Below are 27,622 nucleotides of genomic sequence, written 5' to 3' on the forward strand. Positions count from 1 at the left end.
ACATTACATTTTTATCACAATAAGAACAATTTTGAGGGGGGATGAAGTCATAAAATATGACGACAGACATTCAAAGCTTAAATCACAAACCTCAATAGAAGCGTGAAATGGAAAATAAAGTTAAATGCCATAAGGCTTGTGTGAGGGGGAGCAGGGTACCCTGGAAAAGTCTTAAAAGGTCCTAAATTAGATTATTTATTTATTTATTTATTAACGTATTGTAACAATGAAGTATGTTACAAAGATCAGTATTTATTTGTAAAGCTTTCGCCTGCAACACAAAGCAGTAAATGAGCAACGTGACTTTTGAAGCTCTTGTCCTTGTTTGATACGTTGGATATAAATCCGTTCAAGTGTTTAATTTGGTTATGTGGAGCAAGCATGATTCACAGCAGACTCATCACGTTGCCTCTGTACACTCAGCGTGGAGGATGAGATGAAGGATGTGAAAACATGTTTCTGACAAAGACACAAATCACCGCCTGTTTTCTGGCTGAATCCTAGAAGACTAAAGATCATTAAGTGATGTCCTGTTTTTCTTCATTTTTAATGTTATATGTACATGTAAAGCGTCTTTGAGTACCTTTTAAAAATGCTCTATAAATAAAATGTATTATTATTAATAGAAATGTAAATGTATATCCATCCTTGCTATTTTTCAGGAGTTGAGCTAGTTAGCCTAAATGACATCTATTAGGTAAGTTAGTTAGTCTGAATTGTGTCGTAAATGAACAAGTTATTACCATTTCTGCTCTATAGAATATGTTTTAGCGTACTTTGTTTAGTGCTGTTCCTCAGCTCCGTCCTGTTGACTTTGCAGCTCTGCTTTGTGTCAGTTTACCACTGAGGCTCATCCCAGTGGAGTGAAATATTTTAAGTCTTTTTTATTTTTTTTGCTTATGTGTGTCCTGCCAGAAGTACTGGCTGTGTCCAAAAGTGCAGCACCTGCTGGGGACGCAATATGCTGTAACACGACACACTGTACGACTACAGAGAGCAGACTCCTCTGATGAGGAGAAGCAATCTCCCTCTCCCTGTGACGTCCCCCTCGCTTCTCTACGTGGCAGGTTGGCTCTAAGTCTCTTGTTTGTTTGTCTCTGCAGCAGCGTGGAGGGCTTCGGTCTGGAGGCGGAGGCCAGGATGACAACCTGGCACGTCATGATGCCCACGGAGAATGAGGCTGACGCTACGCACAGCCAGGACGTCAGCGAGGGTGAGACTCCGCTGTGTGTGTGTGTGTGTGTGTGTGTGTGGGTGCGGGGACAGTGAACCTGTTTAACCCTGCTGACTGATTGCATGTGTGTGCTGCAGAGATTTTCTTGTCAAACATCTATAATCATCCTCTGGCGAGATAATATAATACCATCGTATTTATTGAAAATATAAATATCTCTTTCAAAGTCTTTGTTACTTAATACTTATATAATAATAATAATGTTGGTCCTCCCTTTTGACATGAGGGACTGTGTGAAATGTTAACAGATATGGACTCTAGCAGCATATAATTGTTGCAGAACACTTATATATAACAGAATATATTTTCTTAAGGTTGCGGGGAAAAAATCGACCTGAATGGATTCACAGCTTCCTATTATTTATTTAGTTTTAGTTTTTACAAAATAACCTAAATATTGCTACTGATGGAAAGTAATCCTACACACCAGTCAATTTATTTTTGAAATGTATGAAAAATAAAAGGACAGCTAGCCTAAGTTTACCAATTTAGTAACTTTTATAACTTGAACTTGTTGTTCTCCATAATTTAGAGACGTACTTTACTCATGCCATACTTTGCCACATCCTTTATTAGCTTACAGTGGACTGAAATTAGCGAATTGTGAGATACTGAAAGATTCCGTACTCATATATTTTACCATGCATTGGTGAACTACTGTGCTTATGGAGAGAGATTGCAATGAATATGTCAGGTATTATAAAAAGTGATTTACAAACTTGCCACAAATAATTACAGCGTTGCTTTTTGACTATTTGTTTTTGCATTTATTAAAGCAGACTGACAGTTGTCCTCTCTCCACAGGGCGGCAGCTGCTGCTGAAGGCGGTGAACCGGGTGTGGACGGAGCTGATGCATAGCAAGCAGCAGATGCTTGAGGACATATTCAAAGTGTCACTGCCCTGCAACGACAGAGGCCACGTGGACATCGCCACGGCCCGGTCCGCCCTGGAGGAGCCGGCCCTGAAGAGCTGGCAGAACCACCTGGGTGAGGAACAATAGGGATGTACAACACACAGACTGGCTGTGCACTAGCTGAGCGTCTCCTGGGCCAGGGTTGGGGTTGTGGTGTTTGTGGCTTATCTAGGTTTACATAACTATGTCAACGTTTTGGGTGCTCCTCTCTTTTGTAAAGGAAAATACCAAAGCTCTGCCAATTGGGCCTATTACTGCTGATCTGCACTGTTGGTTCTCTCTGTTGTTCACTTCATCAGTGTTGTACTTTTGCTAATGTAAGCAGAGCGGTGAATTACTACCAGCCTCCTGCTAAAGTCTGCTGAAACAGACACTTTGGCAACTAAACAGATATTGTTAGAAGTTTTCTCTAAATTTGCAAAACTCTGTTCCCATTTCCACAAACTACCTTAAGTTTGTGCCTTTTCCCTAGGGTGCTCATTAAGCCTGCCTAAGGCTTTCACTGTAGTTACTGTCATAATGCATCACATGTGCACTTCAGTTACCATGGTTGCACGTCTACTTGACAGCATTATTGTTAGCGTTAACGAAGAGAATCCCCAAAAAAAAAGAGGCCAAACTGGACCTAAGATGAGAAGGTTGTTCTCCTCGAAGAATATAGAGAGTAAAAGTGTATTTAACCATCAGCCATCACAAGTATGCAGGAGATGTGGCAAGAAGCAACTAAATCAGGGGTGGGGAACCTTCGCGAGACCATTTGATCCGGTCCTCGAGGTAATTCGTAAAACGGCCGCAAAAGAATTCCACTAGCAAAAAAACTAGACGGTATTATATTAAACGGGCGACTGACTGTTTTTACTGGCCAAGGTCAGGGTCCTTCAACACAACACGAGCGGAACGTGTCATCACATATCATGTCATGTCAAAACACATCAATATTAAACGAGACTGTCATTGACATCAGTGAACGCAGCGTGGCGAGTGTAAAACAGAGAAAGCTGGATGCAGAATGTCGCACTTTCCAGGAGAAATGGACGAACGATTATTTCTCTGTGGAAGTAAAAGGCCAGTGTGTCTAGTTTGTGCGGACGTGCTTGCGGTGATTCAAAATAATCTCGAGCGTCATTACAGTACGAAACATGCCGAACTGCACGAGCTGAAAGGACGAGTGCGTTTGGATAAAGTTAATGCTCTTCGGCAGAGTTTGGCCCAACAAGCAGCTCTCTCCAGAGCGTAACATACAAACATGGAAAGATAGATCGGTAGACCACCACACCAAGAACAGACTATTCCACCACTGCTGTGCAATTATCACTGCCATTTACAATACTCACTTTATTTTCCATCAACCACTTGGTACTTATATTATTTTTTATTCTATTTAATTATTGTTTACTGCCTTTTTACTTCATGTGTTATTTTGCTGTGACAAGATACATTTCCCCGTTGTGGGACTAATAAAGGATTTCTGATTTCTGATAAAACAGAAAGATACATTGATAAATAAGTAAAGAAAAGTGAAATGAATGGGCGGTGTCTTAAAAAGATTTGCAGAGGTTATGAGTTCAATAATTAGTACGGCCCTCGAAGGATGTTGTAAAAATAAATGGCCCTTGATAAGATAAAGGTTCACCACTCCTGAACTAAATGATCGCGAGAAATCTTGCTGTGAAACAAACCGTAGATAAAGTAATGAAGAAATAGGAAAATATTAATGCGACAGCAAGAAATGAAAAGATGAAAAGTGGTGAGTTTTAATAAAGCGATATTGCTCATGTTAAAATATGAGACAGTTATGGTAACCTTTGGCTAGGTGGACAATATCTAACAGCTGTCCATCGTAGAATCTCCTCAGACATTGAATTATGTTCCACAAATGATTTCACTTCTGATAGACTGGTATGGGTCCCTTGGTTACTAAAGATCTCCTAGCAACACATAGGGAGTACTTAATTAGATAAAGGCAAACACTTCCCTTAAAGTATCCTAAATAAAACCTTTCCTTTCATTTGTTTCTATTAATATGAAGATTTAAGAGCCTTAGTGTTTTTTTGCAGCCGGTAGTAATGAAAGAAGAGTTTCCTATATTTTAGGTACTATTTATATAAATCCAATTCACCTTTATTGACTAACATGTAGGAGACAAATATTGCAAAAGCTGTTTGTTTTGTCATCTTTTCCCCAAATGTTCAGAATTACGTTTGCTTTGTTGGGCAGTTTCTTTCACCACAGATGCCGTGTCAAGCATTCAGTATGATGGATTTATTTTTGTCAGCATCTCACCTCTACTCCATCTTGCTTAAGGGCCCTTCAAATTGGCTTAGTGGTAAAATAAAATAAATTACTTATGTTGCTGCTCATGTTTTTTCACTGCCGGTCAGTCCATGAGAAGAAGTGCATCAGTCGGGGCGAGACGGTGGCGCCGGCGTCACAGTCCAAACTGTCCAGAGTCAGCAGCAACTTCGGCCTCTCCAAACTGACAGGCGTCCGCCGCAACAAGAGAGAGAACAGCCTGAATAAGAACAGCCTGTCTGCACAGGTACACACAAACAAACAGCTGATCCTCTGCAGCAACACTTAAAGTGTGTGTTAGTCAACTTCGTTACAACCTTGTGTTTGTGATCAACAGGAGACGTTCCAGTGGATGTTCACACACATCGCTGTGGTTCGAGACCTGGTGTCCATGCAGTACAAAGAATATCAAGAGGTACTGCACTTAATAACTTGCTTTCATTTCTCCAGTTGCTTTACTGCAGATTATTTATCACAGCACACTGACGAACCAACAGCCTGATATGTAACAGTGCAGGCACATTTTCACAGGCTGGTGCAGCAGTTGCGACTGCATGTATAATTCATATTGTTCAGGTGACTCACCACTAACTTCATCCATTACTTCATCTCCCAGCGGCAGCAGAACACTCTCAAGTACGTGACGGAGGAGTGGGCGTCCATCGAATACGAGCTGCTGCGTGAACGGGGCCTCTGGGGCCCGCCAATCGGATCCCACCTGGACAAGTTTGTGCTGGAGATGACGGAGGGGCCCTGCCGGATGAGGAAGAAGATGGTCCGCAATGACATGTTCTACATCCACTACCCATACAACCCTGAGATGGAGCCCAACACCAACTCAGCTCAGGTACTTAAATCTGGATCAACACTGATCCCATGATCCCCCACAGCAGTGTTAGCGAACATGAAGGGACTCGCAGGCAATATTTCCTTCAGGAAGGACAAAGCAACAAGTGGTAACTTAAGTGCGTCTTTTCTGCACTTTAAGAGTTCCATCTTTGATAAATGATTGCTATTTCTTCACCAATAAATAAATGATCAATAAAGAGAGTTCCTGCAGGTCCTTAAAAAGTCTTAAAATACATTAATCTAAAAATAAGTCTTTAATTGGTCTTAAATCTTTTTAAAGTCTTAACAACGCCAAGACATGGGAAGTAGAATTTTATGAATCTTTCTTTTTTCTGACACTGCAATTTTAAGTGGCAAAATAATTGGTAACGTCTGTTTTTTATATCATTTACCAAATGCCTCTCACAATAATGTCACACAGATCAGGAAGCAAAAACGCAACGACATGGGGAAATGTGTTATATTACAATAAACATTTGGGCAAAATTGTCCCTAATCGCGAGTAATTAATGTAATTTCTTATTTTCAATTTTGGTTGTTGTAAAGTTATCATTAACAAAGTTTCAAATATCACTTGACTTAAGCTGTAGGAACTCTGAAATAACCAAAATAGTGCAATGATCACAGCAACAGCAAATGAAGCCATAATCAGGACTCAATTAAGTTTGATGTTAGTTACAGACGTTTAAAAAGCAAGTTGAAAACTATCAAATTAAAGTAAGTAAGCAATGATATGAGAAGTGAGGGGTATTCTGTCTCAAACACTCATTAGCATGGACTGCAAACATTACATCCCACAATGGAATGTGCTGTCTCTCCTGAAATAGAGCGGAGCTTGGACGAGCTCGTCGGTGTCATGTGAGGAAGCGACACCACCAGCCGGTGTCTCACTTTTCCTGGCACCGCCAAGACACATTTAGCTTTGTTTGCTCCGCTCTGTTTGCCAACGGGTGCCTCTCATCACTACGCATGATGTATTTGGTCAGAGAGATACAAAGAGATGGCTCACAGGCATGTCCTTTTTAGTTTTGGAATATACATCAGCCCCTAAAGGAAAGTTAAAATCATATTCCTGATGGGTAAAGCCAAAGCGTATGGACTGAAGATGATCCTGGACACAGGAGTTTAGTCCGGTGGCATCAGAGGATGTGGGCAAAACTCCCACAACGTATTGTGCAGTTCACCACACGTTTGAGACCAAGGTGATACAAAGGGGTCGATTTTCAAAGACATTTGTTATTGGATAACTGCTTATAAATAAAACAATTTTCATAGGGACATTAACGTTGAACCCTGTCGCATAATGTGAAGCGTGCTCGGTAGAATTGGATGTAACAGCCATGAGTTCATGAGCCTCTTCAGAACCCTTCTGGGGAGACATTTCTGGCTCATAAATGGACCCAGTATAATTAACTCCATAGTTCCCCAGGCTCAATCATAAATACATAATTTGAACATGCTCGGGGAGTAGTCGCAGGGTGTCTGACAAAGTCATACACTTGTGCAGCTGAATACCATTACAAGCCTTTTCCTCCAACTTGTTTATATACTTTTTTTTTTTATAAGAATTACCAAAAAAGAAAATTGTCAATGGACATACAGTATGTTAAGTTGAGAATCATGGTACCAGATGGCAGTTGGCAGGGTTCCTCATCCTCCATCTTTTCACATTCTCCAGCCTTCTTCTCCCCCTCTGGTGCCCCTGGTACCCTCGGCCCTGGCTGGGGTCCTTCGCCGTGCCCAGGTACCTTCCTGAAGTCTGCCAGATAAATGATTTGAGCTGCCGTTGATGCCCGGTGTGACTGCATGATCGTAGCAAACGTGCCTCCAGAGCAAATCCAAATCATATTTATTAGGAAGTTCTCTGCGAGTTGACTGTTTTGAAGGCTTATTCTGCTTTTTCAGCAACCTTGCAGTAAAAACGTGGCCTCGCAGTGGAGTTCATGGCCTTCCTGTTCAAAACTCACCCTGTGTTGTTATGTGCGCTAGCAGGTTAAAAGATGTGTGTTGCTTTGCCGCAGTCAAGGAACAGGAAATGGATCTGTGTGCCAGTGTGTTTGGTTGTATGTACATGTATATTTGCACGTGAACATGTATATGTTGAAGCTGACCCAGTACTTATATTTTGCTGTGATTTTGAAGTTGCGTTCCATCCAGTATTAAAAATTAACTAGAAAATAAAATGCATCGACTGTGACTGGCAAGAAAAAAAAAAGCCGCCTGGCTTCTGTGCAGCAGAACAGATGAGGCTGGTGATGATCTTTAACCTCAGCTGACCTCACATCTGTGACTGTGAACATCCTAGTGATAAAACTAACCACGAGTGACATGATGTTGTGTCTTCTGCACGTAGAGTGATTGCTCATCATGCCAGATCCTTCTACTTGTAATTCAATATATTGACCCTTAGTTCCAACTAAACTAATTTGCCACCAAATCAACTCGTATAGAAAACAAACGATAGAGACATTACATTCACAGTTCACAACGTATACAAATACACAGCCGAGCAGATAAATAACTCCATAAAGAACATCAGACATGATTATCAGATGAAATATACTACATCAAGTGTTCATTAAAAAGTTAAAGGTATTTATGCTACAACGACCTCTTTCTCCCCCCTCCCCCAGAAACCTCTCCGTTACCGGCGAGCCATCAGCTACGACAGTAAGGAGTACTACGTGCGCCTGCTGTCTGGAAACCCCGGCATGTACCAGCACTCTGTGGAGCACAACACAGAAGGAGAGACCACACAGCATGAGCCCGAGCATGGAGAGGACACCATCGCAAGAGTCAAAGGTACAGACACAATACCGTGGGAAGACTTTCTTGTAACATCTGGGTTTTCGTTCTTCTTGTGAGTGTTGCTCGACCTGAAGCCCTCTCTAACATGTTGCTGCACCGTGCTCTCCAGGCCTGGTGAAGGCTCCTCTCAAGAGGTCTCGGTCCACAGCGGACGGGGCGGATGAGGAGAGTCAGGAGCAGCTTCAGGAGCAGCTGTTGGAGTCAGGAGGCCCTGAGGAGGAGCAGAGGACCGACAACACGTCTCTGCTGCGCCTCCTGGAGGAGGGGGAGAAGGTCAGAGAGGGACACGGACATAAGACTGGACCATTAAATCACAATACTTGCCAAGGCTCAATTCAGTGTTTAATAGAGTACCTTTAAAATGATTTTATATTGTGATGGAGAACATGTATTTAGTCCTGCTGTAGTCTTTGTGATGACCACTAGAGGGCGTACAAAGAGAATATTCTGCGAAGAAGCAAGAAGTCAACGAGTTCTGCCGAGGAAGAATCTCAGTTTAAATATTCATCGCTTTACTTTATCGCCTTTATACAAACCCTATAGAGAAGGGAGTGGAGTATTTAGAACAAGAAGTGTATTCTAATGTAACGAAGCTTTAATATCCTGTAAACGACGGCAAATTATTTTACTCAAATGTAGATTTTTAGCATTTAGAAACGAATCGGCCGTCTTTATAAAATCCTGACATGTCAATAGTGGAAATGTATTAATTATTTTACTTCTAACTAATTACATTAAAGATGATGTCACTTTTGGCTCTTGCTTTGGGGACACTACAGCAACCATAAACCAGGCTAATTTATTCGTTCTTCACTTACTTTCAAATTAGAAACCTGCTTTCTCTCACTTTAAGGTAATTAACGCGCTCGTTTCTTACATTCACTGTTCCAGATTCAGCACATGTACCGCTGTGCCAGGGTGCAGGGTCTGGACACCAGCGAGGGTCTGCTGCTGTTTGGGAAAGAGCACTTCTACGTCATCGACGGCTACACCATGACCGTGTCCAGGGAGATCAGGGACATCGACACGCTGCCCCCCAAGTAGGTCCAGGCTTCTGTGTCCCGACATTTACACCGGGGCTGCAATAATTAATCCTGAAGCTGCAGCTGACAGACGACAGCTACTGTACTTTCCTTCCCTGAATAAAAGATGACATCATTCCTCTGGACGCTGCAGTGGGAGTTTCTGCTGCCTGGAATGATGTAATGCTGCTGATAGAGCATGCGTTGTGAAACTCACCAGAGATATGACAAATGTATCTGTCTGTTCATTTGAGACACAACGTGAAAACAACCAGATGCTTTGATGTCATTGAGTTCCCCCCTCAGGTGTTTTACTGCTTTACACTCCTCAACGTCCACACAGTCCTTTACGATCACAGCAGGGTGTCTTCCAGGGCGGAAATAAGGACCCAATTAGCTCATAGGTCCATGACAATTTTAATAATCAATTCATTCCTATTCATTAAAATTAAAATAGTAGTTACAGTTTGCCAGAAATAAGTTTTGCTCCTATAATTTATAGATTAGATTTTGATCATTTAAGCTAATTAAAGACATTTCAGGCTGCACTTATTTCAGATCTTTTATATATTACACTATACATTAAAAAAATTATTGTAATAAGGGCCACTTTGATTAATAAAGAATCTTAGCATTGCTCATGGCCATAAGATGAGTTCCCTTTTGGTTATGATTTTTGTAGCATAAGGAAATAAATGTACAAAATGTAACTGAGTCTGTCGTCTGTGTCCAGTTTGCATGAGGCCATCATCCCCAGAGGAGCGAGACAAGGACAGAGCCAGCTGAAGAGAACCTGCAGCATCTTCGCCTACGAGGACATCAAGGAAGTGCACAAGAGACGCTACCTGCTCCAGGTCAGTGCACACACACACACACACACACACACATGCTGCAGAGGCAATAAACACAATCGGGTTATGACAGAATTAACACCCCGCTTCTTGCATTTCTAGTATTTAACTCAGTACTTTGTGTTTCTTTTGAATGATTAAATGTCCTGTTTGTCGTCATCGTTCAGCCCATGGCAGTAGAAGTCTTCTCAGCAGATGGGAGGAACTACTTGTTAGCCTTCCAGAAAGGAGTCCGCAACAAAGTTTACCAAAGGTACCGAGTTCAAATATACACGCAGAGCTTGGGCTGCATCAGAATCAGAAATCCTTTATTAGTCCCACAACGGGGAACTTTACCTTGTTACAGCAAAATAACATATGAAGTAAAGTATGGACATAAGAAGTAAAGTATGGACATAAGAAGTAAAGTATGGACATGTGAAGTAAAGTATGGACATGTGAAGTAAAGTATGGACATGTGAAGTAAAGTATGGATATATGAAGTAAAGAATGGACATGTGAAGTAAAGTATGGACATGTGAAGTAAAGTATGGACATGTGAAGTAAAGTATGGATATATGAAGTAAAGAATGGACATGTGAAGTAAAGTATGGACATGTGAAGTAAAGTATGGACATGTGAAGTAAAGTATGGACATGTGAAGTAAAGTATGGACATGTGAAGTAAAGTATGGACATGTGAAGTAGAGTATGGACATGTGAAGTAGAGTATGGACATGTGAAGTAGAGTATGGACATGTGAAGTAAAGCATGGACATGTGAAGTAAAGCATGGACATGTGAAGTAGAGTATGGACATGTGAAGTAAAGTATGGACATGTGAAGTAAAGCATGGACATGTGAAGTAAAGTATGGACATGTGAAGTAAAGCATAGACATGTGAAGTAAAGCATGGACATGTGAAGTAAAGCATGGACATGTGAAGTAAAGTATGGACATGTGAAGTAAAGCATAGACATGTGAAGTAAAGCATGGACATGTGAAGTAAAGCATGGACATGTGAAGTAAAGCATAGACATGTGAAGTAAAGCATAGACATGTGAAGTAAAGTATGAATATATGAAGTAAAGTAACAAAGAATAGTTTCAAAAACACTTTTAATAAAAAGTTTTTTTGCTTTTTTCAACCCACAGAAATGACGAGCAATGATTTAGTACTGTTTACTTAAGATACACTGCAGTTTCATATTTTAAAATACATTATTCAGCACTGATTCAGGATGGAATCAGGGTTCCTTTGTGGGAAAGAGGGATGTTACACAGGTTACTGCTGTGTGATATTAGAATTATCGTAAGCCTCTCATAAAGCATCATGTCACCGTAAGATTTATTCTTTGGGTAGATCACTCTATTACTAGTCATTTTATCCGGTTATACTGTAAAGAAAGGCAGATGTCACTGTACGTCTTTGTTTGATGTCATTATGAATTCCCTGCAGGTTCTTGGCCGTGGTGCCTTCACTGGCGGACAGCTCAGAGTCGGTTTCAGGCCAGAGGCCCAACACCAGCGTGGAACAAGGGTAACACCTCCTCTGAGTTCCTCTATTACTAACAACTACACAGGCTTTACTTCCACTGCTTCTCAAGGAAATGTTTGACCTTTACTGGACGTCGTGAGATGATTTATGGCAATTGCGGAAATATATTCATATTTATGAACTTGTTTTGTTACTGATTTAGTATTACACTACACCTTCATAGATTTATCAAATGCAGCAATTGCATTTTAACAGCCCACGTGTTGAAAAGTACTGAGCTGTTTTAACTAAACATCCTCTCCGTCCTGGTGTTTGTCAGATCTGGGCTCCTCAGCACGCTGGTGGGTGAAAAGTCAGTGACTCAGAGATGGGAGGTAAGAAACTGGACTCATTGCTGTTCAGTGTAACCTCTAAGTGTCATACTATAAGCCTCTCTGATGGGTTTTATTTTCTGTTTTCCAGCGAGGAGAGATCAGCAACTTCCAGTACCTGATGCATCTGAACACGTTGGCAGGACGATCCTACAACGACCTGATGCAGTATCCTGTCTTCCCCTGGATCCTGGCCGACTTCGACTCTGAGGTGATTGCAGCATCAGCGGCAATTAACAGCGTTAACCGTGAGAAATGTAGATTACTGTTCCCTCTTTAGTCCTGTGTTGGTATAACGGCAGTGATGTTTGTGTTGGGGATGTTAACCAGGAGCTGGACCTGAACAACCCCAAGACGTTCCGTAACCTCGCCAAGCCCATGGGCGCCCAGACCGACGACAGACTGACGCAGTACAAGAAGAGGTACAAGGACTGGGAGGACCCCAACGGTAAGACCTCTGAGAGGAATCTGCAGACTGTGTGTAACAGGATGCAGGCAGGGAGATAACTTGTATTTATATTATTTCAAGACACAGAGTTGAGACTTGAAGAAAAAAATATCCAGTTAACCGTCTGGCTCTTATCGAGATGTTTGCACACTAAATCTGTTATTTTATCCAAAATGTCAAATTTTAAAATGCAGATATGATGCCTGTACTAATCTGTAGCGCTGTACCAAACCGTTTGAAGCTTCGTTCATAACGTTGACATCCGAATTCTAAATCAACATCTGAATGCTGCGGAGCTTTTATGCATGTCTATTCATTGTGTTTAAACCTGGTGCTTTGGCACAGTTGCAGATAAAGATTAATATTATTAATTATAAAAATATTAATATTATTAGTATTATACTCTTTGTAGAATTAGATTACTTTAACCCACAGGTTCAGATGAGCTTTCTAGGAAATATGACGAGATCAGGTCAAGATGAAACTATTGAGTTATTCATTAAAGAAAGTTAATTTATAATAAATATAATAATAATAATAATTCATATAATTTGATTATTCACTTTCAAATTGAGGATTTTGTTCAAAGAATATATTTTTAAATTTTGAGGCTGATGACGTCATTAGATATGACGACAGACATTCAATGCTTTATTGGAAAACCTCAATGAAAAACGACATGTGTCCGATAATAACGCTGTAAGTCACTGCTAATGTTCTCATGTCATCCGGAGCTGCATGATAAAGGGTTTTCATTCGCTCAGTCTAAGTGAAAGTGTTGTTTTCTGCCCTGCAAGGTGAAACCCCAGCGTACCACTACGGCACCCACTACTCATCAGCCATGATCGTGGCCTCTTATCTGGTCCGGATGGAGCCCTTCACACAGATCTTCCTCAGACTTCAGGTTTGATCTGAACGCTCCATGTCTGCTGAACGTTTTGAACGTTGAACATTTCTGAAATGTCATACCACCCTGACATTGAGCCCAGTTCTAGAGTGTAATGAATGGTTTATTTAAAGAAATAATAACAGTTTTACATCATGGCAGTTCTTTGTCCAACGGCACACGGTCACAGCACTTTTCTATTTAAGTTATGTTTTCTCTTCCTAATTGATATAATATAATATAATATCCTTTTAGCACCTACAAAAAACATATGATTGTATTAGTAAGTTAACATAGAAGCCTACATGGCAATTTGTCAAATGTCTGATCCATTTGCCTGTGTGTCTGTGTGATTACCAGGGAGGTCATTTTGACCTGGCTGACAGGATGTTCCACAGTATGCGTGAAGCCTGGCTCTCTGCCTCCAAACACAACATGGCCGACGTCAAGGAGCTCATCCCCGAGTTCTTTTATCTGCCCGAGTTCATCCTCAACGCCAACAACTTCGACCTGGGTCAGCATCAGGAAGCGTGGACAATAACTCTTAACTGACCGAGACAATTGAGCGTGCGGATATTAATGTTCTGCCTACCTTCTGTTTTATGAACCAGGAGCCAAGCAAAATGGCACCAAGCTGGGTGACGTCCTCCTGCCACCTTGGGCCAAGGGCGACCCGCGGGAGTTCATCCGAGTCCACAGAGATGTAGGAAATGAACCCACTTGTGACGATTTAGGTCTGAGTTCCAGTGTGATTACACATTAACCTCCGTCTGCTCTTCCTCACCTGTTTCCAGGCTTTGGAGTGCGACTATGTATCGGCCCACCTCCACGAATGGATCGACCTGATCTTCGGGTACAAGCAGCAGGGCCCTCCAGCCGTGGAGGCGGTCAACGTCTTCCACCACCTGTTCTACGAGGGTCAGGTCGACATCTACAACATCAACGACCCGCTCAAAGAGACGGCCACCATCGGGTTCATCAACAACTTCGGACAAATCCCCAAACAGGTCAGATACGGGCTGATGTCTGAACGCATGAAGCCACTGCTGCTGTACCACTGCCATTAATGCAACTACTATTACCGCTAATAATAGCTTTACTCTTACAAAAACAAATATTGTGCAACGATACGCCCCACAAATGTATCTACCACAGCCAGAAATAATAAGGATTTGGTTATTGGTTAAACAAATGAAAAGTTTAAAGTCCTTTACTCACTGATCGTTGATGTGTTTGTGTTTCAGCTGTTTAAGAAGCCGCATCCTCCTAAACGTGTCCGCAGTAAAGCTAACGGGGACGTAACGAGCATTCCTCCGAGCTCCAACGGCGACAAGATCTTCTTCCATCATCTGGACAATCTCAGACCTTCTCTAGCACCAGTCAAAGGTACATATGCACTTTGAATCATTGTCTTTTCAGTTTTCTATATTGTAGTGTCAGTACCAGTTAAGCCCCTTCACTGACCCTCATAGCGCCACACACAGTTGCATGAATCCCTTTAGACTCCGAATGTTTTACATATATATATATTTCTTTGTATTGTCCGTATGTAGAGCTGAAGGAGCCTGTGGGACAGATCGTGTGCACCGACAAGGGGATACTTGCTGTAGAGCAAAACAAAGTTCTGGTTCCTCCGACATGGAGCAAGACGTTCGCCTGGGGATACGCCGACCTCAGCTGCCGTCTGGCGAACTACGAATCTGACAAGGTAACAGGAACAGTTACTATAACAGAAACTATTTCTATTTAAACTTGCCATTTCTTTTCTCAAGCACTCTACTTTAATCTTTTGCCTATATGCACTGTATCATTTGATTAGGATCTGTTTTATTGCAAAGTAGACTTTCACATACAAAGCATTCACTTTGGTGCAGATGGACAATAATCATAAATATAGAATAGAAAAAAATTACAATAAATATTATTTTTTTAAATACGATTTCTTTTTATAAATAAAGAAATGTATACAATGTCCCCGTTTGAAAAGAAGGAGCTGAGCAGGAATGTGCAAGAATGCATAATTTAATATAAATTCTTTCTCTTTCAGAGTCGTGGCTTTTCAACTGTATTAATTGAAACTTGGACGACTGCATGTTTCCTGCTTATTTCCCCTTGAAGTTGACAAAAGAATGTAAAACATTATTAAAGACAATGTTTCCCCCTGCTGGTGCTTAAATAAAAATGCACTTTCCTCTCTGGCTCCTCAGTTTTTACAGCAGCGGCCATCACAGAAGTCTCTAATGCAGTTCTTCTGAAAGTGAATTTATTACAGTACTCTCACTACTTTGGTTAAAATAAATTAAAAAGTGAAAGTGTCCAGTTGCTAGGTGCTGAAGGGAAAAAGTGTTGGTTGTTGAGATGTAGAAAAGTTAATGCCCCATGCTTCTACATTTCCCCTCCTCTGCAACCATTCGATATGAATCTTCAACCTTGTTTCAGGCGTTGGTGGTGTACGAGTGTCTGTCAGAGTGGGGTCAGATCCTGTGTGCCATATGTCCCAACCTGAAGTTGGTTATCACCGGTGGCACCAGCACCGCCATCTGTGTGTGGGAGACGGGAATCTCCAAGGAGAGGGCCAAGTCACTCACGCTCAAACAGGTGAAAACACACGAACGAGACTCAAAACAAAGTCCCGGAGCAGTGTTGAGCCAACCTAATGTCTATTGTTCCCTCGCAGGCATTACTGGGCCACACGGACGCCGTAACGTGTCTGACGGCGTCGTCGGCGTACCACATTGTTGTCAGCGGCTCGCGGGACCGAACCTGCATCATCTGGGACCTCAACAAGCTTTCCTTCGTCACGCAGCTCAGGGGACACCGAGCGCCCGTCTCTGCTCTGTGCATCAATGAGCTGACGGTAGGGCGGAGTTCACATTTCTCCTCCGTCACTCAAAATCCTCATATGTACTTTTACTCCAGCACAATAAATATGAGCTAAGGTCATAGAAAATACCATTTACACCATCACTCTTAAAAGCTGTTCAGCTGATGCAAGGACAGACGACATAATGTGTGTGTGTGTTTGTGTGTGTGTGTGTGTGTGTGTGTGTGTAGGGGGATATTGTGTCCTGTGCCGGGACATACATTCACGTGTGGAGCATCAACGGCAGCCCCATCGCCAGCGCCAACACCTTCACAGGGCGCAGCCAGCAGATCCTGTGCTGCTGCGTGTCGGAGATGAACGAGTGGGACACGCAGAACGTCATCGTCACCGGACACTCGGACGGCGTCGTCAGGGTAACCATGCCCACTTTAATCTTACAGATCAGCAATGCCATACTGATAATACCTCATTGTGTGTTCTGTGTTTGAATCAATAGTTTCTAACATGCTTCTTTTGGTATTTGTTGCAGAAAAAAGATTTTCACTTTTGTGCAACTTTGTTCCGATGTGTTTGTGTGTGTGTGTAGGTCTTAAAATCAAGAATATAAGACGGGCACCAATTAAAAGTTATGAAACGCAGCAGAATGTTTGTTTACATTCGTTATGGAGGAGATAAAGTTGCAATATTCTCGTCACCTGACTTCTACGCTTTATAATTCTCTATAAATATTGAATCGTAGTTTTGGAGAATGGAGTTCCTCCAAGTCCCAGAAACCCCTGCTCTAGAGCCGGTAGAGCCGGATGTGCCTGAATGCTGTGGTGAGGAGAAGATCGGTGAGTCTTTGCCGGTTTGTATTTCATTTCTGTAAGTATTTGCACAGTAAATTCAACGTGTCATCATAAACTCTTCCCCGTGTCGCAGAGGGTGGCGAGACTCACAACGGCGATGAGGAGAGCAGCGAGTCGGATGGAGACGAGCCGAGCCTGAGCCAGGAGCCCAAAGCACCACGCAACCCTTCAGCAGGTGGAGGCAGCCAACCGGGCAGCGCTGTGCACAGACCCAGAGGTACGTAACCAGCAGCTCCTCTCACACACGGTCACAGAGTTCTCAATGTTTAGCTGGTTTTATAAAAGCTGCTCTGGAATACAGATTTCAGCAGCTTTCAAAACTAAAATGAACAGAAGTGGAGATCAGAGCATGTGAGTGGCAGTTCAATATGGCTCCACGCTCAACTCAGATTTCACCCCGCTCAAACAGCTCACCGCTCGCTCCAAAAAACAAAAGCTGCATTGTTTTTTATTTTAGGCTGTGTCAAATGTCAATTTTTTTATATTCGAAGCTTCTATTGAGGTTTTCAAATGAAGCTTTGATTGTCTGTTGTCATATTTTATGACGTCATCACATGAAAAAAAAGCCTTGAACAAAATCTTCAATTTGGTTAAAGTGCTTCATCGGGTTAACTGAGTTAGCCTTTTTTTATTAAATCAACTTCTGCTTGTGTGCGGCGAGGAGGAGAGCAAACTGGTTTTTTACCGTCGTGGATTGAAGCAGAATATTTCGTAAGATAACAACATGTTGTGAATCTGTCTTTTCTCAAGAAAGACTTTACAACGCTGGTGTTATTAGAACTGTTTGGATCACATGCGTCTCCTAATCTTTATCTGAAACTGTGCACAAGTAGCAACTAAAAAACACATGAATGAGCATGCAAATATACAACATGCCATGAATTTGAAAGTCAACGTTATGATTGAAGCTTCTAAGCGTACCACTCCTGCTGCAGATACCAGAGCCAAGATGGAGTGGAAGATAAGGCAACACTGCAACCCTTTTCATTTTTTTCCCGCTCCATCCAAATTCCTCCCGCCCGCTCACTTCATGCAAAGATTCTCTCGCTTTGTCATTCCACCTACATCTTTTTCGTGCTTCGCTAACGCTCACATTGCTGACATGAAAATCCCTTTTAAGGTCCTTCAGCCCGAGCGGGAGCCTCATGGTCGATGGACAGCAGCTCTGACGACTCGCACCGCTGGTCAGACACCCTGAGCATCGACGAGAAGGACGGCTTCGTGTTCGTCAACTACTCTGAGGGCCAAACTAAAGTCCCTCACCCCCACCCTCACCCTCACCCTCACCCGGCTCATCCAGGCCAGGGCTCAGTGCCGCAGCCTCACCAGCCCTGCACCATGGACGCACGGACGTATAACCAGCTCAGGACCGGTGGGTGTCCAGTGATTGTCAAAGATATCGATTTTTTTTTTTCAGCTCTTAAGCCAGATAAGAAAATACTACAGAGGAAAAAGGGGTTCATCAGGGGTTCTTCTCTGATCAAAGACAAATCCTAAAAAAGTCAACTCCACTGATCTGATGAGGGTCTTTGTCGCGTTGTTCAAGTGTTGGTTTCTGTGTGTGCACAGGCTACAGATGGGAGCGCCAGCTGGTCTTCCGGAGCAAACTCACCATGCACACAGCGTTTGATCGCAAGGACAACGCGCAACCAGCTGAGATCACATCCCTCGCCATTTCCAAGTAAGAGAGCGGAGCGTCTGGCACCAAACTGACAAACAAGAATTCTTTATTTTTGGTTTTGTAAATTGTAATATTTGTTTGATACATCTGGAGAGCTTCTTCTACCCACAGTATTTCCCTTGTGAGGGACATACTGCCATGTTGCCCAAACTCTACTATAATACTATCAAAAACAAACTACAAGTGTTTCTTTCATTAACTATTACAGAATATGTTTGTCTCCAACTTCTTTTTCCCCAACTAAGACGACACTGACCACTGACCGTTGTTTTTCCCGCTTTTACCGTCCTCTCTTCAGGGACCACAGTAAGATCCTGGTGGGCGACGGTCGCGGTCGAGTCTTCAGCTGGTCTGTGAGCGACCAGCCGGGCCGCTCGGCGGCCGACCACTGGGTGAAGGACGAGGTGGTTGACAGCTGCTCCGGCTGCACGGTCCGCTTCTCCCTCACCGAGCGACGCCACCACTGCAGGAACTGCGGGCAGCTCTTCTGCCAGAAGTAAGTCGATTACAGCAGCACACTTTCCATCATGGCTTCTTTTTTTACTCCTTTTGCAGCTGCATGCTTCTGATGTTTTTACTGTAGGTCATTGTCATACTTTAGTACTATGATAACGTAGACTTGAGTATCGTACCACTGAGCCCAAGCATCATTACAAAAATGTTATAATCTTGTTCTGCAGGTGCAGTCGCTTCCAATCGGAGATCAAAAGGCTGAAGATCTCGTCTCCGGTGCGAGTTTGTCAGAACTGTTACTACAACCTTCAACACGAGCGAAGCGCCGAGGACGGCTGCAGAAACTGAGGTCCACCTCCACCCGGAAGAGACACCTCGTCCTCCCGAGGAGCATTTCATTCCTCCGACTGCCTTGTTGTTCCCCCAACACCTCCCACGTATCCCAGAACGCTGTCCCTCCAAACCCCGTTATCGCTTGTCCTCTCGTACGTCCAGTAACCACGTGTACCGTAACACACTGACAGACTGTCACAGGAGGGAATGTCTGCCGTCTCAGCGAAGAAGGTGGGGAAGAAAACGAGGATCGAAAGGAAAACAAAACCCTCAATCACCACTTTTACCACCTGCACTCACCTGGAGGAAGAGAAAACGAAAAGAAGCAAAAACACCCTCGACGCGGCTCGCTTGAAACAATCACCCGCCATTTTTGCTTTGAGATCAAGAACTCCTTCCACTCTCACCGCGAGACATAACAAACTTGTTAATATTGTAAATACTGACCATGGCCTTTTTAACTCTAAGAGAAGCAAACACCGAACAAAAAATAAGGTCAATGAGAAAAAACAAATTGCCTGTAACATAGCGTTGTGACTAACCACTCCTGGCTTTAAAAAACAAACAAAATGGATTGTGTGTAGTCTGCGTCACGAGTCATGGCGAGTCCAGAGGAACGGATATGAATGTCAATAATTAATGTCTGTGGGTCGACTTTACTAGTGGGTCTAGTTATGCAAAATTAATTTTTCTTTTTTTAATTTCCTGATCAAGTTTTGTTGTTGTTTACAAAATGTATTTTGTGAGTGTTGCCCACAGTGTGAAGCCATCACCATCACAGAGAGATTTATTAGCCTTTTTTTGCCAAATTGTTTTTGATGCCTCAATTCTGATCTATTCTGTCCTTTATATGAATTAGCATTTGGAGAATTGTTGTTGTTGCTGCTGTCTGAAGACTGGACACATTATCATTTGAGATTCTATGTTGAAACCATATCACTGCGTTTATTTCCAGATTTTCCTTCTTTTTTCTTTTGTCTAGAGCGAGAGCATCGTGGGTTCATCGGTGAAAAGATGTTAAATTGTTAAATGATTTAACTTTTCCATCATGGCTCTGTCTTGTAGCCTTTTTTAGTTACTGTACAGCATCGGAGCGGTTACTGAATGCACACGAAAAGGGATTCTTAGTGTATATTGCCGTTTTTATTTTCTTGTGTGCATTATTAAAGCAGATCATCAAATGTGGCACTCCACACACTTTATCCTCAGTCCTTGTAAAAAGATGTTAAACTGCAGGAGCAGCAGCCGAGCACCTTTTTTAAAGAGTTTATTCAGTACAGAGAGAAGTTGTTATTATTGACATTGGAGAAGATGTAAATAATCCTTTGAATAGTTAATTCACACATTCTGAAATTCCTTCAAACACGACTACATCCCAGCTAAATCTTTGAAAATATCTCGGGGTGTTTTGTTTAATCAAACATATCGAGAGACAGAGCTTCTGTTTTACCTTCCTTTCTTTTTTTTGGTACAAATGCAGGGAAATGTCCATATGTTCTGACAGGCATATCAGGCTTTCACATTTCATCAGTGATGCATCCTGTTTTTGCTTCTTTATGTGCGTAATTAGGAACCCAAGAACCAATTAATGACATCCAGAATTTCAGCAAGTTTAAGATCAAGTCAATTACTGAAGTAAATGTATTTCGGCGTGGATGTTTTTTGTTTTCATCCTGAGTTTAGTTGGCTAACGATGTATTTAGTGGATTGAAGGTTTTGGTCAAATAACATGTTTAACGTGTGTTTTTTTACAGGAGTTTACAACACGGCGTATTACGGCCAATGTAGATATAAAAAAAGAAAGAATTATGGAAAAGGGGGAGAAGTGTAATAATCTTTGAGTTTTGTCTCGTAACTTTACCCCTTTAATCTCAGAGAATATGAATGTGTTTTTTTCTGGTAAATTCTTGATTTTAATTTCAGAATATTACTCCCTGGCGCCGTAATTTATCATTTTTGTATCCTACAATTGCCCCTATACGCCGTCATAAGTATTACCTGTGGATACATCGATGAAGTTTAATATGTGCCAAAAATCTGATTTGCTGTAAAAAACTGATATTTTGGCACAGATTGAACCCCATACAGGGCTGCCATGTTGACACACAACTGACATTTACATTAACAGAAAAAATAAGTTTATAATGTATCCCCATAAAATACACGTTTCACTCTGCAGGATGGCGGCTGCTGCTGCTGCTGCTGCTGGGTTAAATAGTTGGACATTAAGAAAGTATTTTAGTTCTTCATGTCTGTACATGTTGTTTACTTGGCCCTCCTCTCTCTTCATACAACTGTTGATGTTTTGTTTGTGGTTTTGTGGGCAACAACTGTGCATTCAAGTGCTGCTTTCTTTCCGTTTTCTTTTTGCTTCCCACTAGTCTTCACAGTAAAATCTCAAACATGTAAAAAAGAAAAGAAAAAGAGAACACTTTAATATTCACCCCCACAGCTCCCTGATGTTCTAATAATAATATGCACTCTTGTAATTGTCCCTATATCATTCTGCATTTATGTACTGTAATTTAGCGTGCAATCATGCCATCTAGCTGAAAAGGCCGAGTCGGCTTCTATCAATCAAGAGTTCCTTTGCACCTTCACGTGTACAAAAAAAGAAACTTCAAGAGGAATCACAGGTTTTATTAAATGCAGTTTTCGTTATTTTAACAGAAAGGTGCATTTCACAGCGGATAAATAAACTGTACAAAGTATTTATGCAATTATAACTGGTTTTAGATTTTTTTTTTTTATGATTGTTGCGATTTCAGCAAGTTTTGTTACTTGTTGCATGTCTATTAACACAGCTGACTTTCTGTGTCAGTGCATTGTACATGTTCTTGGCATTATATTTTTTGGGATTTTCTTTTCCTTTTTTTTTTGGAGACATTGTCTGATGAGTTGTCACGAGTGACAGATTTGTGTACAGAGCCGGAGATCGTGTCCCCAACTCTGGGTGGACTTTTGTACTCTTTATGGAAAAAATTAAGGACTAATGAGAGAAGAAAGAAAAAAAAGAGAAAATGTTGGATTATTTTGGTGGTCTTGTATTAGACTGCATTACTGCATTACTACAGTATCTGGTGTGCAATCTGTGATAGCTGAATGTTCCTTGTATATTTGTGTTCACTACATCCTACAAGAGAAAAATCAGTAGAGTAACCCCCACCCCTTACAGAAACAAAATGTTACAATAATGCAATAGATAGGGTACTTATTCTTTTTAATTTAATTTCAATAAATAATTGCTGTTTACCACCAAAAAACTGAATCACTTCTATTTCTTTTTTTATTATGATTTTTATTGTTTCCTTCAGACATACAAAAAAATGCAGTCCATTGTGTTTTACAGATGAATATTCACAAATACAATATACACATACAAATATATACATATATTCAATTATATAATAAAAAATATATATTATATAAATATATATATAATATACACAGCACAATTCTTTCCATGTCGATCGTGTGTTTTACATTATAACACAACATGGTAATGAATTGGTTGCGTCATACATTTATAATATTAAACTTTTATAGAAGTCTAAGTTAAGACACTGGATGCAACAGAGCTGGTCACCCAAATTAGATTTACACGAGGGGGGGGGGGGGAAGAGAGAGAGAGAGAGAGAGAGAGAGGAAAGAGAAAGAGAGGGGGGTGGGGGGGGGGGAGAAGAGGGAGAGAGAGAGAGGCTGTCTCCACCGCAGCGGCACCAGCAGATCTGTGAGAAGTTAGACGGAGAAACGCAGACGAAAACCGGAGGTTGTGTGGCTTGTACTTCAAAATAAACCTTCACTTCCAATAAGCAATATTACTACACTAAATGGGATACATTGAATACAGTTAATTGAATATAGAACGGACAGGAGTCAATTGTATCATGGTCTATGAAATGTATAAATGATTGAGTTATCTTTAGATGGATTGGATGTTACACCAGAGGTGGAAAGTATAGCTAACTGCATTTACTCAAGCATTGTAGATACTACTTTTTGAGATAGTGGTATTGCTGAAGTATTACATTTGCTGAAACTTTCTACTTTCCCTCCAGTGCATTTCAGAGGGAGATAATATGTGCTCATCTAAATGATCTAATGGCTCTATGTGAAAAACTAACTATACAGAGAGCTCACAAAATAAAACTCAATTTGTAGTGATATGGGAGATATTTTTTACTTCTTTTACTTAAAATAAATGTTTCAAGTGTCTGGTAATTTACTTATTCTTTTAAATATGTGAATGATTCTACTAGTTGTGTTCACTGATGATAATAATAATAATAATAATAATAATAATAATAATAATAAGCTTTATTTGTAGAGCACCTTTCACACAAGAATTGCAGCCCAAAGTGCTTCACAGTAAAACATAACAATTAGTACAAGGACAGAATAAGAGCATTTACAGTACAATAATCACAGTGTTGATGTAAATGAGTCTGAAGTACCATTGTAAAAATAGCAGAATTAAAATAATATAATATAGCAGAATTAAAATTGTATAAAAATAGCAGAATTAAAATAGTATAAAACAACATTGGAGATCTTGCCTAGTTTCCCTATCTGTGCCGTACTTAACGACCCTACTGCCGGGAAATCACATTCATCACACCATTCTTGTAAATGTTTTAAACCATCAGAGCCATATTTTGGAAGCATGAGATCAACAATGGGCCCCTGTGGCACTGATGCTTCACATGAATACAAATATTTTGCATCTTCACAAATCTGAAAGCTCTGACAGATTTAGATTTTCCCCAGTGGTTGGGTTTATGGTAGGATCACAGGTGAACCTTTAACATTCATATAATGAAAACATCCCAGACAGTAAAAATGAGAGTGGTCAGACACTGTGTAAATAATATAATATAAGCAATGGGACATTATGGGTGGTTAGATATACGGCCTTAGACTAACTTAGTAACTTAAGTAACTTTGTACTTTTACTCAAGTACTGTAGTTACATTACTTTAGTATTTTAGGTTAGGGGGGGTCAGAGCCTCTGTTTGAAGTGACTGTAACATATCGAGAGGGACAGTCAAACGGCTAAAGAGAGATACATAAAACTATTTACTGGAGAAGAATAAATGGAAGCGTTGTATTGCTTAGGAAAGCTTTTACTTTGAAGGTTACTACCGGAAGCTGCTTACCATTACTATATAAAGCTTGATTTCGGTAGGAGGGGAGCAGGGACTGCGGTCATAAACAAACACACGCAGTAGAGTCGTTAGTATCTTGCGAGCTCTGTTGCGGCGCTTTGGCAGCACCGGCTGACTTTCAGTAAAGCTGACCTTCTTCACGGACCGAGCTTTAGATTCAAAACGGGGTTAAAATACAGAACTTTATCTGAAAAACCCAAGGATTTGTATCCCCTTCTCCCTCCCTCCTTCGCCCGGTCGCAGGCGGCTTATGTGACACATTATCGTCCCGGCAGAGAAACGAGCGAAACATGACGGAGCTGAGGAAGCGAGGTGGAGGCGGAGGAGACCCTGACAGCACCGAGAATATCAGCGACAAGGTAAACTGCACCGTGTCGAGTACAAACGGCAGTTTCCCTCTCGAGACGTCGCCCCTAAAACAAGTTAGTCAGGTCTGTTGTCCAACCAGCCAAGCTAGCTGTCAGGTTAGCAGCCGAGCTAATTAAGCTAGTTAGTTAGCTGCTGGCTCACCGGTAATCCTGCAGCAACATCAAAACAGTCACGGAGACGGCTCCGTGTTGAGAAATAACCGCTTCTGTTTGGTGTGAGGTTCACGTCCCCATCATGGCCGGGAATGTCACAACATCTCTGAGACTATGTCATTATGAAATGGTCTCATCAATGTCATGCTCGTGCTGGTTCCGTCAGGGGCTTACTGTGCGTGTCGGCTGAATATTCATCTTGAAAGTTGGGTTTGTGTCGTTGACTTAAAGCAGAACAGGTGCAAGGCTCGGGAGGCCTCTTGGTTTGTAGTGTGAGAGATTAAGGGGTCCAGCGCTCTCCACAAATGAAAATCCGGATTTCAAGACAAAAATAGACTAAGTAGTTAAGGCAAATTGTAATATTAAAACAGATTTGTATTACAAATTTAAATTGAAGATCTAATTGATTAATCTTTTTAGCAAGAATTCAAACTCAACAAGGAAATGCAAAATATTATTAAATGCAATTTAAGTAGTTATAAATTATAAGTAGTTATGTATAGTGCAATTAATGAATCAATCATCAATCATCAATAATGAGCTTTATGGTTCATTCTTGTTCCTGAAAACAACAGGAGACAAATCCCCTCTCCACTTAAGGCCCACTTACTCACTTGTTCTGGAGCTTTCGACCAAATTACACTGTCTCCATCAAGTCAAGAACATTTAATTTACTTTGCCTAAAATGGCTTTGCAATCCCCCTATTAATATTGGTCAAGGAAATGTTCACATTTTCCATTATTCTGAGCATTTTCTAGGACTTTCCGTCGGGTCAAAAGTTAAGCTTGGAAGTTATTTCTTACGCTTGGTGACAGGAAATTATTTTGATGATTTATTAATGGGCAGTGGTAGAATTAATTTACTCAAGTAGACATCTGAGGTCCTTGTACTTTTTAAAGTATTTCTATTTGATGCTGTTTTATACTTCTACTCCACTACATTTCACAGGGAGATATTGTAGTTATTACTTTGCTACATTTATATAAAAGCATTTACTTTGCAGATTTGGATTTTTTTTAATACAATATATAATAAAAAACATTGTTACCAGCTGCAAATGTATATTTATTATTCTGAAATGGGCCATTCTGTATAATGAAAAGGCCTTTTACTTTTGGTACTCTAAGTATATTTTGATGCTAATACTAGTGTACTTTTACGATTTTGAATGCCAGACTATTTACTTTTACAGTTTGGTATTGAGGATCTGAGTTCTTCCTCCACCACTTTTAATGGGTTATGTCTATTGTTGATCAACAATGGTTGTAATTTGCTATCTCCCATCTTCTTAACGGTACTGATTTTATGTTATTTATTTAATATGTTTGGGTTTTGGACAGACACACTAAACCAAGATGTGAGAGATGTCTCATTGGACATTTTGTTTAAATGTTTTTTTTTAGATAAGACTAATCAAATAAATGATAAATGGATTACTAAATGATGAAATTATTTGGTAGTAGCAGCCTTAAAGGTGATGGTGCACTTACAATCAATACTTTTCCAGACAGCTTTTCCAAATAACAGAAGATAAGACTATTGTGAAGGGTTTGCTATTTAAATTTAATTTGTAAGGTTAGCTTAATCATCACTAACAATTTTAGAGTAAACCATATATCAAGTAATCAAAGAAATTATCAATAGATTACTTGAAAAAGAGCATATTCATAGTTGCAGCCCCAAATGTAACATTTCTTTACAGTTGTAGTCAGAATATGAGTCTTTATTTTACAGTTTGTTCTCTTTATGCATGTTTAGACATATGAACCCTTGAAGTTTAAGGACAAATGAGAGGATTTGAGTGTAATCAAAGTAATTGTCTTGAAGCCGGTTTTGTTTGCGTTTTTTTTTTAAGAATTATCTTTTTATAAACTGAATGGTCAGCTATAGACCGCTTTCCATCTCCTTATTCCCCAGAGTCTTCTGCTCAGTGGGACTGTTTCAAAGGTTGGACAGAATCAACCCTACCTAAGTGCTCTACTCAGGCGTCCTACCACTAGTCCCTGTGTAATGTATGCAGGGGTCATTGAGCAATCACACCCACTGATTAACTCTCCTCACTGACACTCTGCATAATGTCTCTGAAACTGTGCCAAGGAGTCCAACATGGCCCAGAAACCCTGCAGAGCTTCAGTGAATCATACATGTGCTGCTGCATGTCTGCTTCACACAAGGTCACCTGTTTGGGAAGTGTATCGTCACAGTAACTAGTTTTCCATATTACCTTGATACCTGAAAGTGTTTTCAGATAATGTATATGTTTTGTTTAGGGCTTGACATTTAATTAGGATTTGTATTGAAATCGCAATATGGACTAGTGTAATATCAAAATTGCAGGGGGAGCAAAATGCCATTCTGTTTTGTGGTGCTGCAGAGATGTCCCGGCCTATAAATCGTATTCTACAGACTTAAGAAATAATCTTTGTTTGGTACAGATCCTCACAATGATCATTTCAAAAATATTTTTCAATGAAAATGAGAAAATTATGTGAAAATGATTATTCCCTCCAATATTGTGAATCGTATCCCAATTGCAATACCAGTTAAAATAATCTCAATTAGATATTCTTTCCAAATCCTTCAGACAGCCTCTTAGTCAAATAGATTAAGATTGTGAAATCCTGTTTATAAGATTGGTAGGTTGCAT

The 27,622-nt window shown here is 40.8% G+C and overlaps 2 protein-coding genes across 3 annotated transcripts in view; both read left to right on the top strand.

Moving 5' to 3' along the window:
* wdfy3 (WD repeat and FYVE domain containing 3) overlaps positions 1–22,556 on the top strand; it is a 98,917-nt gene extending 76,361 nt beyond the window's left edge. The window contains exons 40-68 of the mRNA XM_029438922.1: positions 1,104–1,213; positions 2,039–2,221; positions 4,530–4,687; positions 4,778–4,855; positions 5,057–5,287; positions 7,923–8,091; positions 8,207–8,370; positions 8,989–9,137; positions 9,853–9,973; positions 10,138–10,223; positions 11,406–11,486; positions 11,764–11,818; positions 11,907–12,026; positions 12,146–12,263; positions 13,061–13,167; positions 13,510–13,663; positions 13,761–13,852; positions 13,944–14,156; positions 14,394–14,535; positions 14,703–14,857; positions 15,589–15,747; positions 15,827–16,006; positions 16,204–16,386; positions 16,713–16,806; positions 16,895–17,038; positions 17,942–18,193; positions 18,391–18,502; positions 18,801–18,998; positions 19,183–22,556. Coding sequence (XP_029294782.1) covers positions 1,104–1,213; positions 2,039–2,221; positions 4,530–4,687; positions 4,778–4,855; positions 5,057–5,287; positions 7,923–8,091; positions 8,207–8,370; positions 8,989–9,137; positions 9,853–9,973; positions 10,138–10,223; positions 11,406–11,486; positions 11,764–11,818; positions 11,907–12,026; positions 12,146–12,263; positions 13,061–13,167; positions 13,510–13,663; positions 13,761–13,852; positions 13,944–14,156; positions 14,394–14,535; positions 14,703–14,857; positions 15,589–15,747; positions 15,827–16,006; positions 16,204–16,386; positions 16,713–16,806; positions 16,895–17,038; positions 17,942–18,193; positions 18,391–18,502; positions 18,801–18,998; positions 19,183–19,303 — 4,129 coding nt within the window. The 3' untranslated portion in view covers positions 19,304–22,556. The remainder of the gene's footprint in view (positions 1–1,103; positions 1,214–2,038; positions 2,222–4,529; positions 4,688–4,777; positions 4,856–5,056; positions 5,288–7,922; positions 8,092–8,206; positions 8,371–8,988; positions 9,138–9,852; positions 9,974–10,137; positions 10,224–11,405; positions 11,487–11,763; positions 11,819–11,906; positions 12,027–12,145; positions 12,264–13,060; positions 13,168–13,509; positions 13,664–13,760; positions 13,853–13,943; positions 14,157–14,393; positions 14,536–14,702; positions 14,858–15,588; positions 15,748–15,826; positions 16,007–16,203; positions 16,387–16,712; positions 16,807–16,894; positions 17,039–17,941; positions 18,194–18,390; positions 18,503–18,800; positions 18,999–19,182) is intronic.
* Positions 22,557–24,476: 1,920 nt separating this feature from the next.
* The window catches only part of cds1 (CDP-diacylglycerol synthase (phosphatidate cytidylyltransferase) 1), a 34,024-nt gene continuing 30,878 nt past the window's right edge, over positions 24,477–27,622 (top strand). For both annotated transcript variants that reach the window (XM_029439732.1, XM_029439731.1), the window contains exon 1: positions 24,477–24,812. Coding sequence is in view for 1 of the 2 variants with exons in the window: in XM_029439731.1 (XP_029295591.1) it covers positions 24,744–24,812 (69 nt within the window). In the remaining variant the exon portion in view is untranslated. The remainder of the gene's footprint in view (positions 24,813–27,622) is intronic.

This window comes from Cottoperca gobio, chromosome 9, assembly GCF_900634415.1.
Source record: "Cottoperca gobio chromosome 9, fCotGob3.1, whole genome shotgun sequence".
In the NCBI taxonomy this organism is placed as follows: domain Eukaryota; kingdom Metazoa; phylum Chordata; class Actinopteri; order Perciformes; family Bovichtidae; genus Cottoperca; species Cottoperca gobio.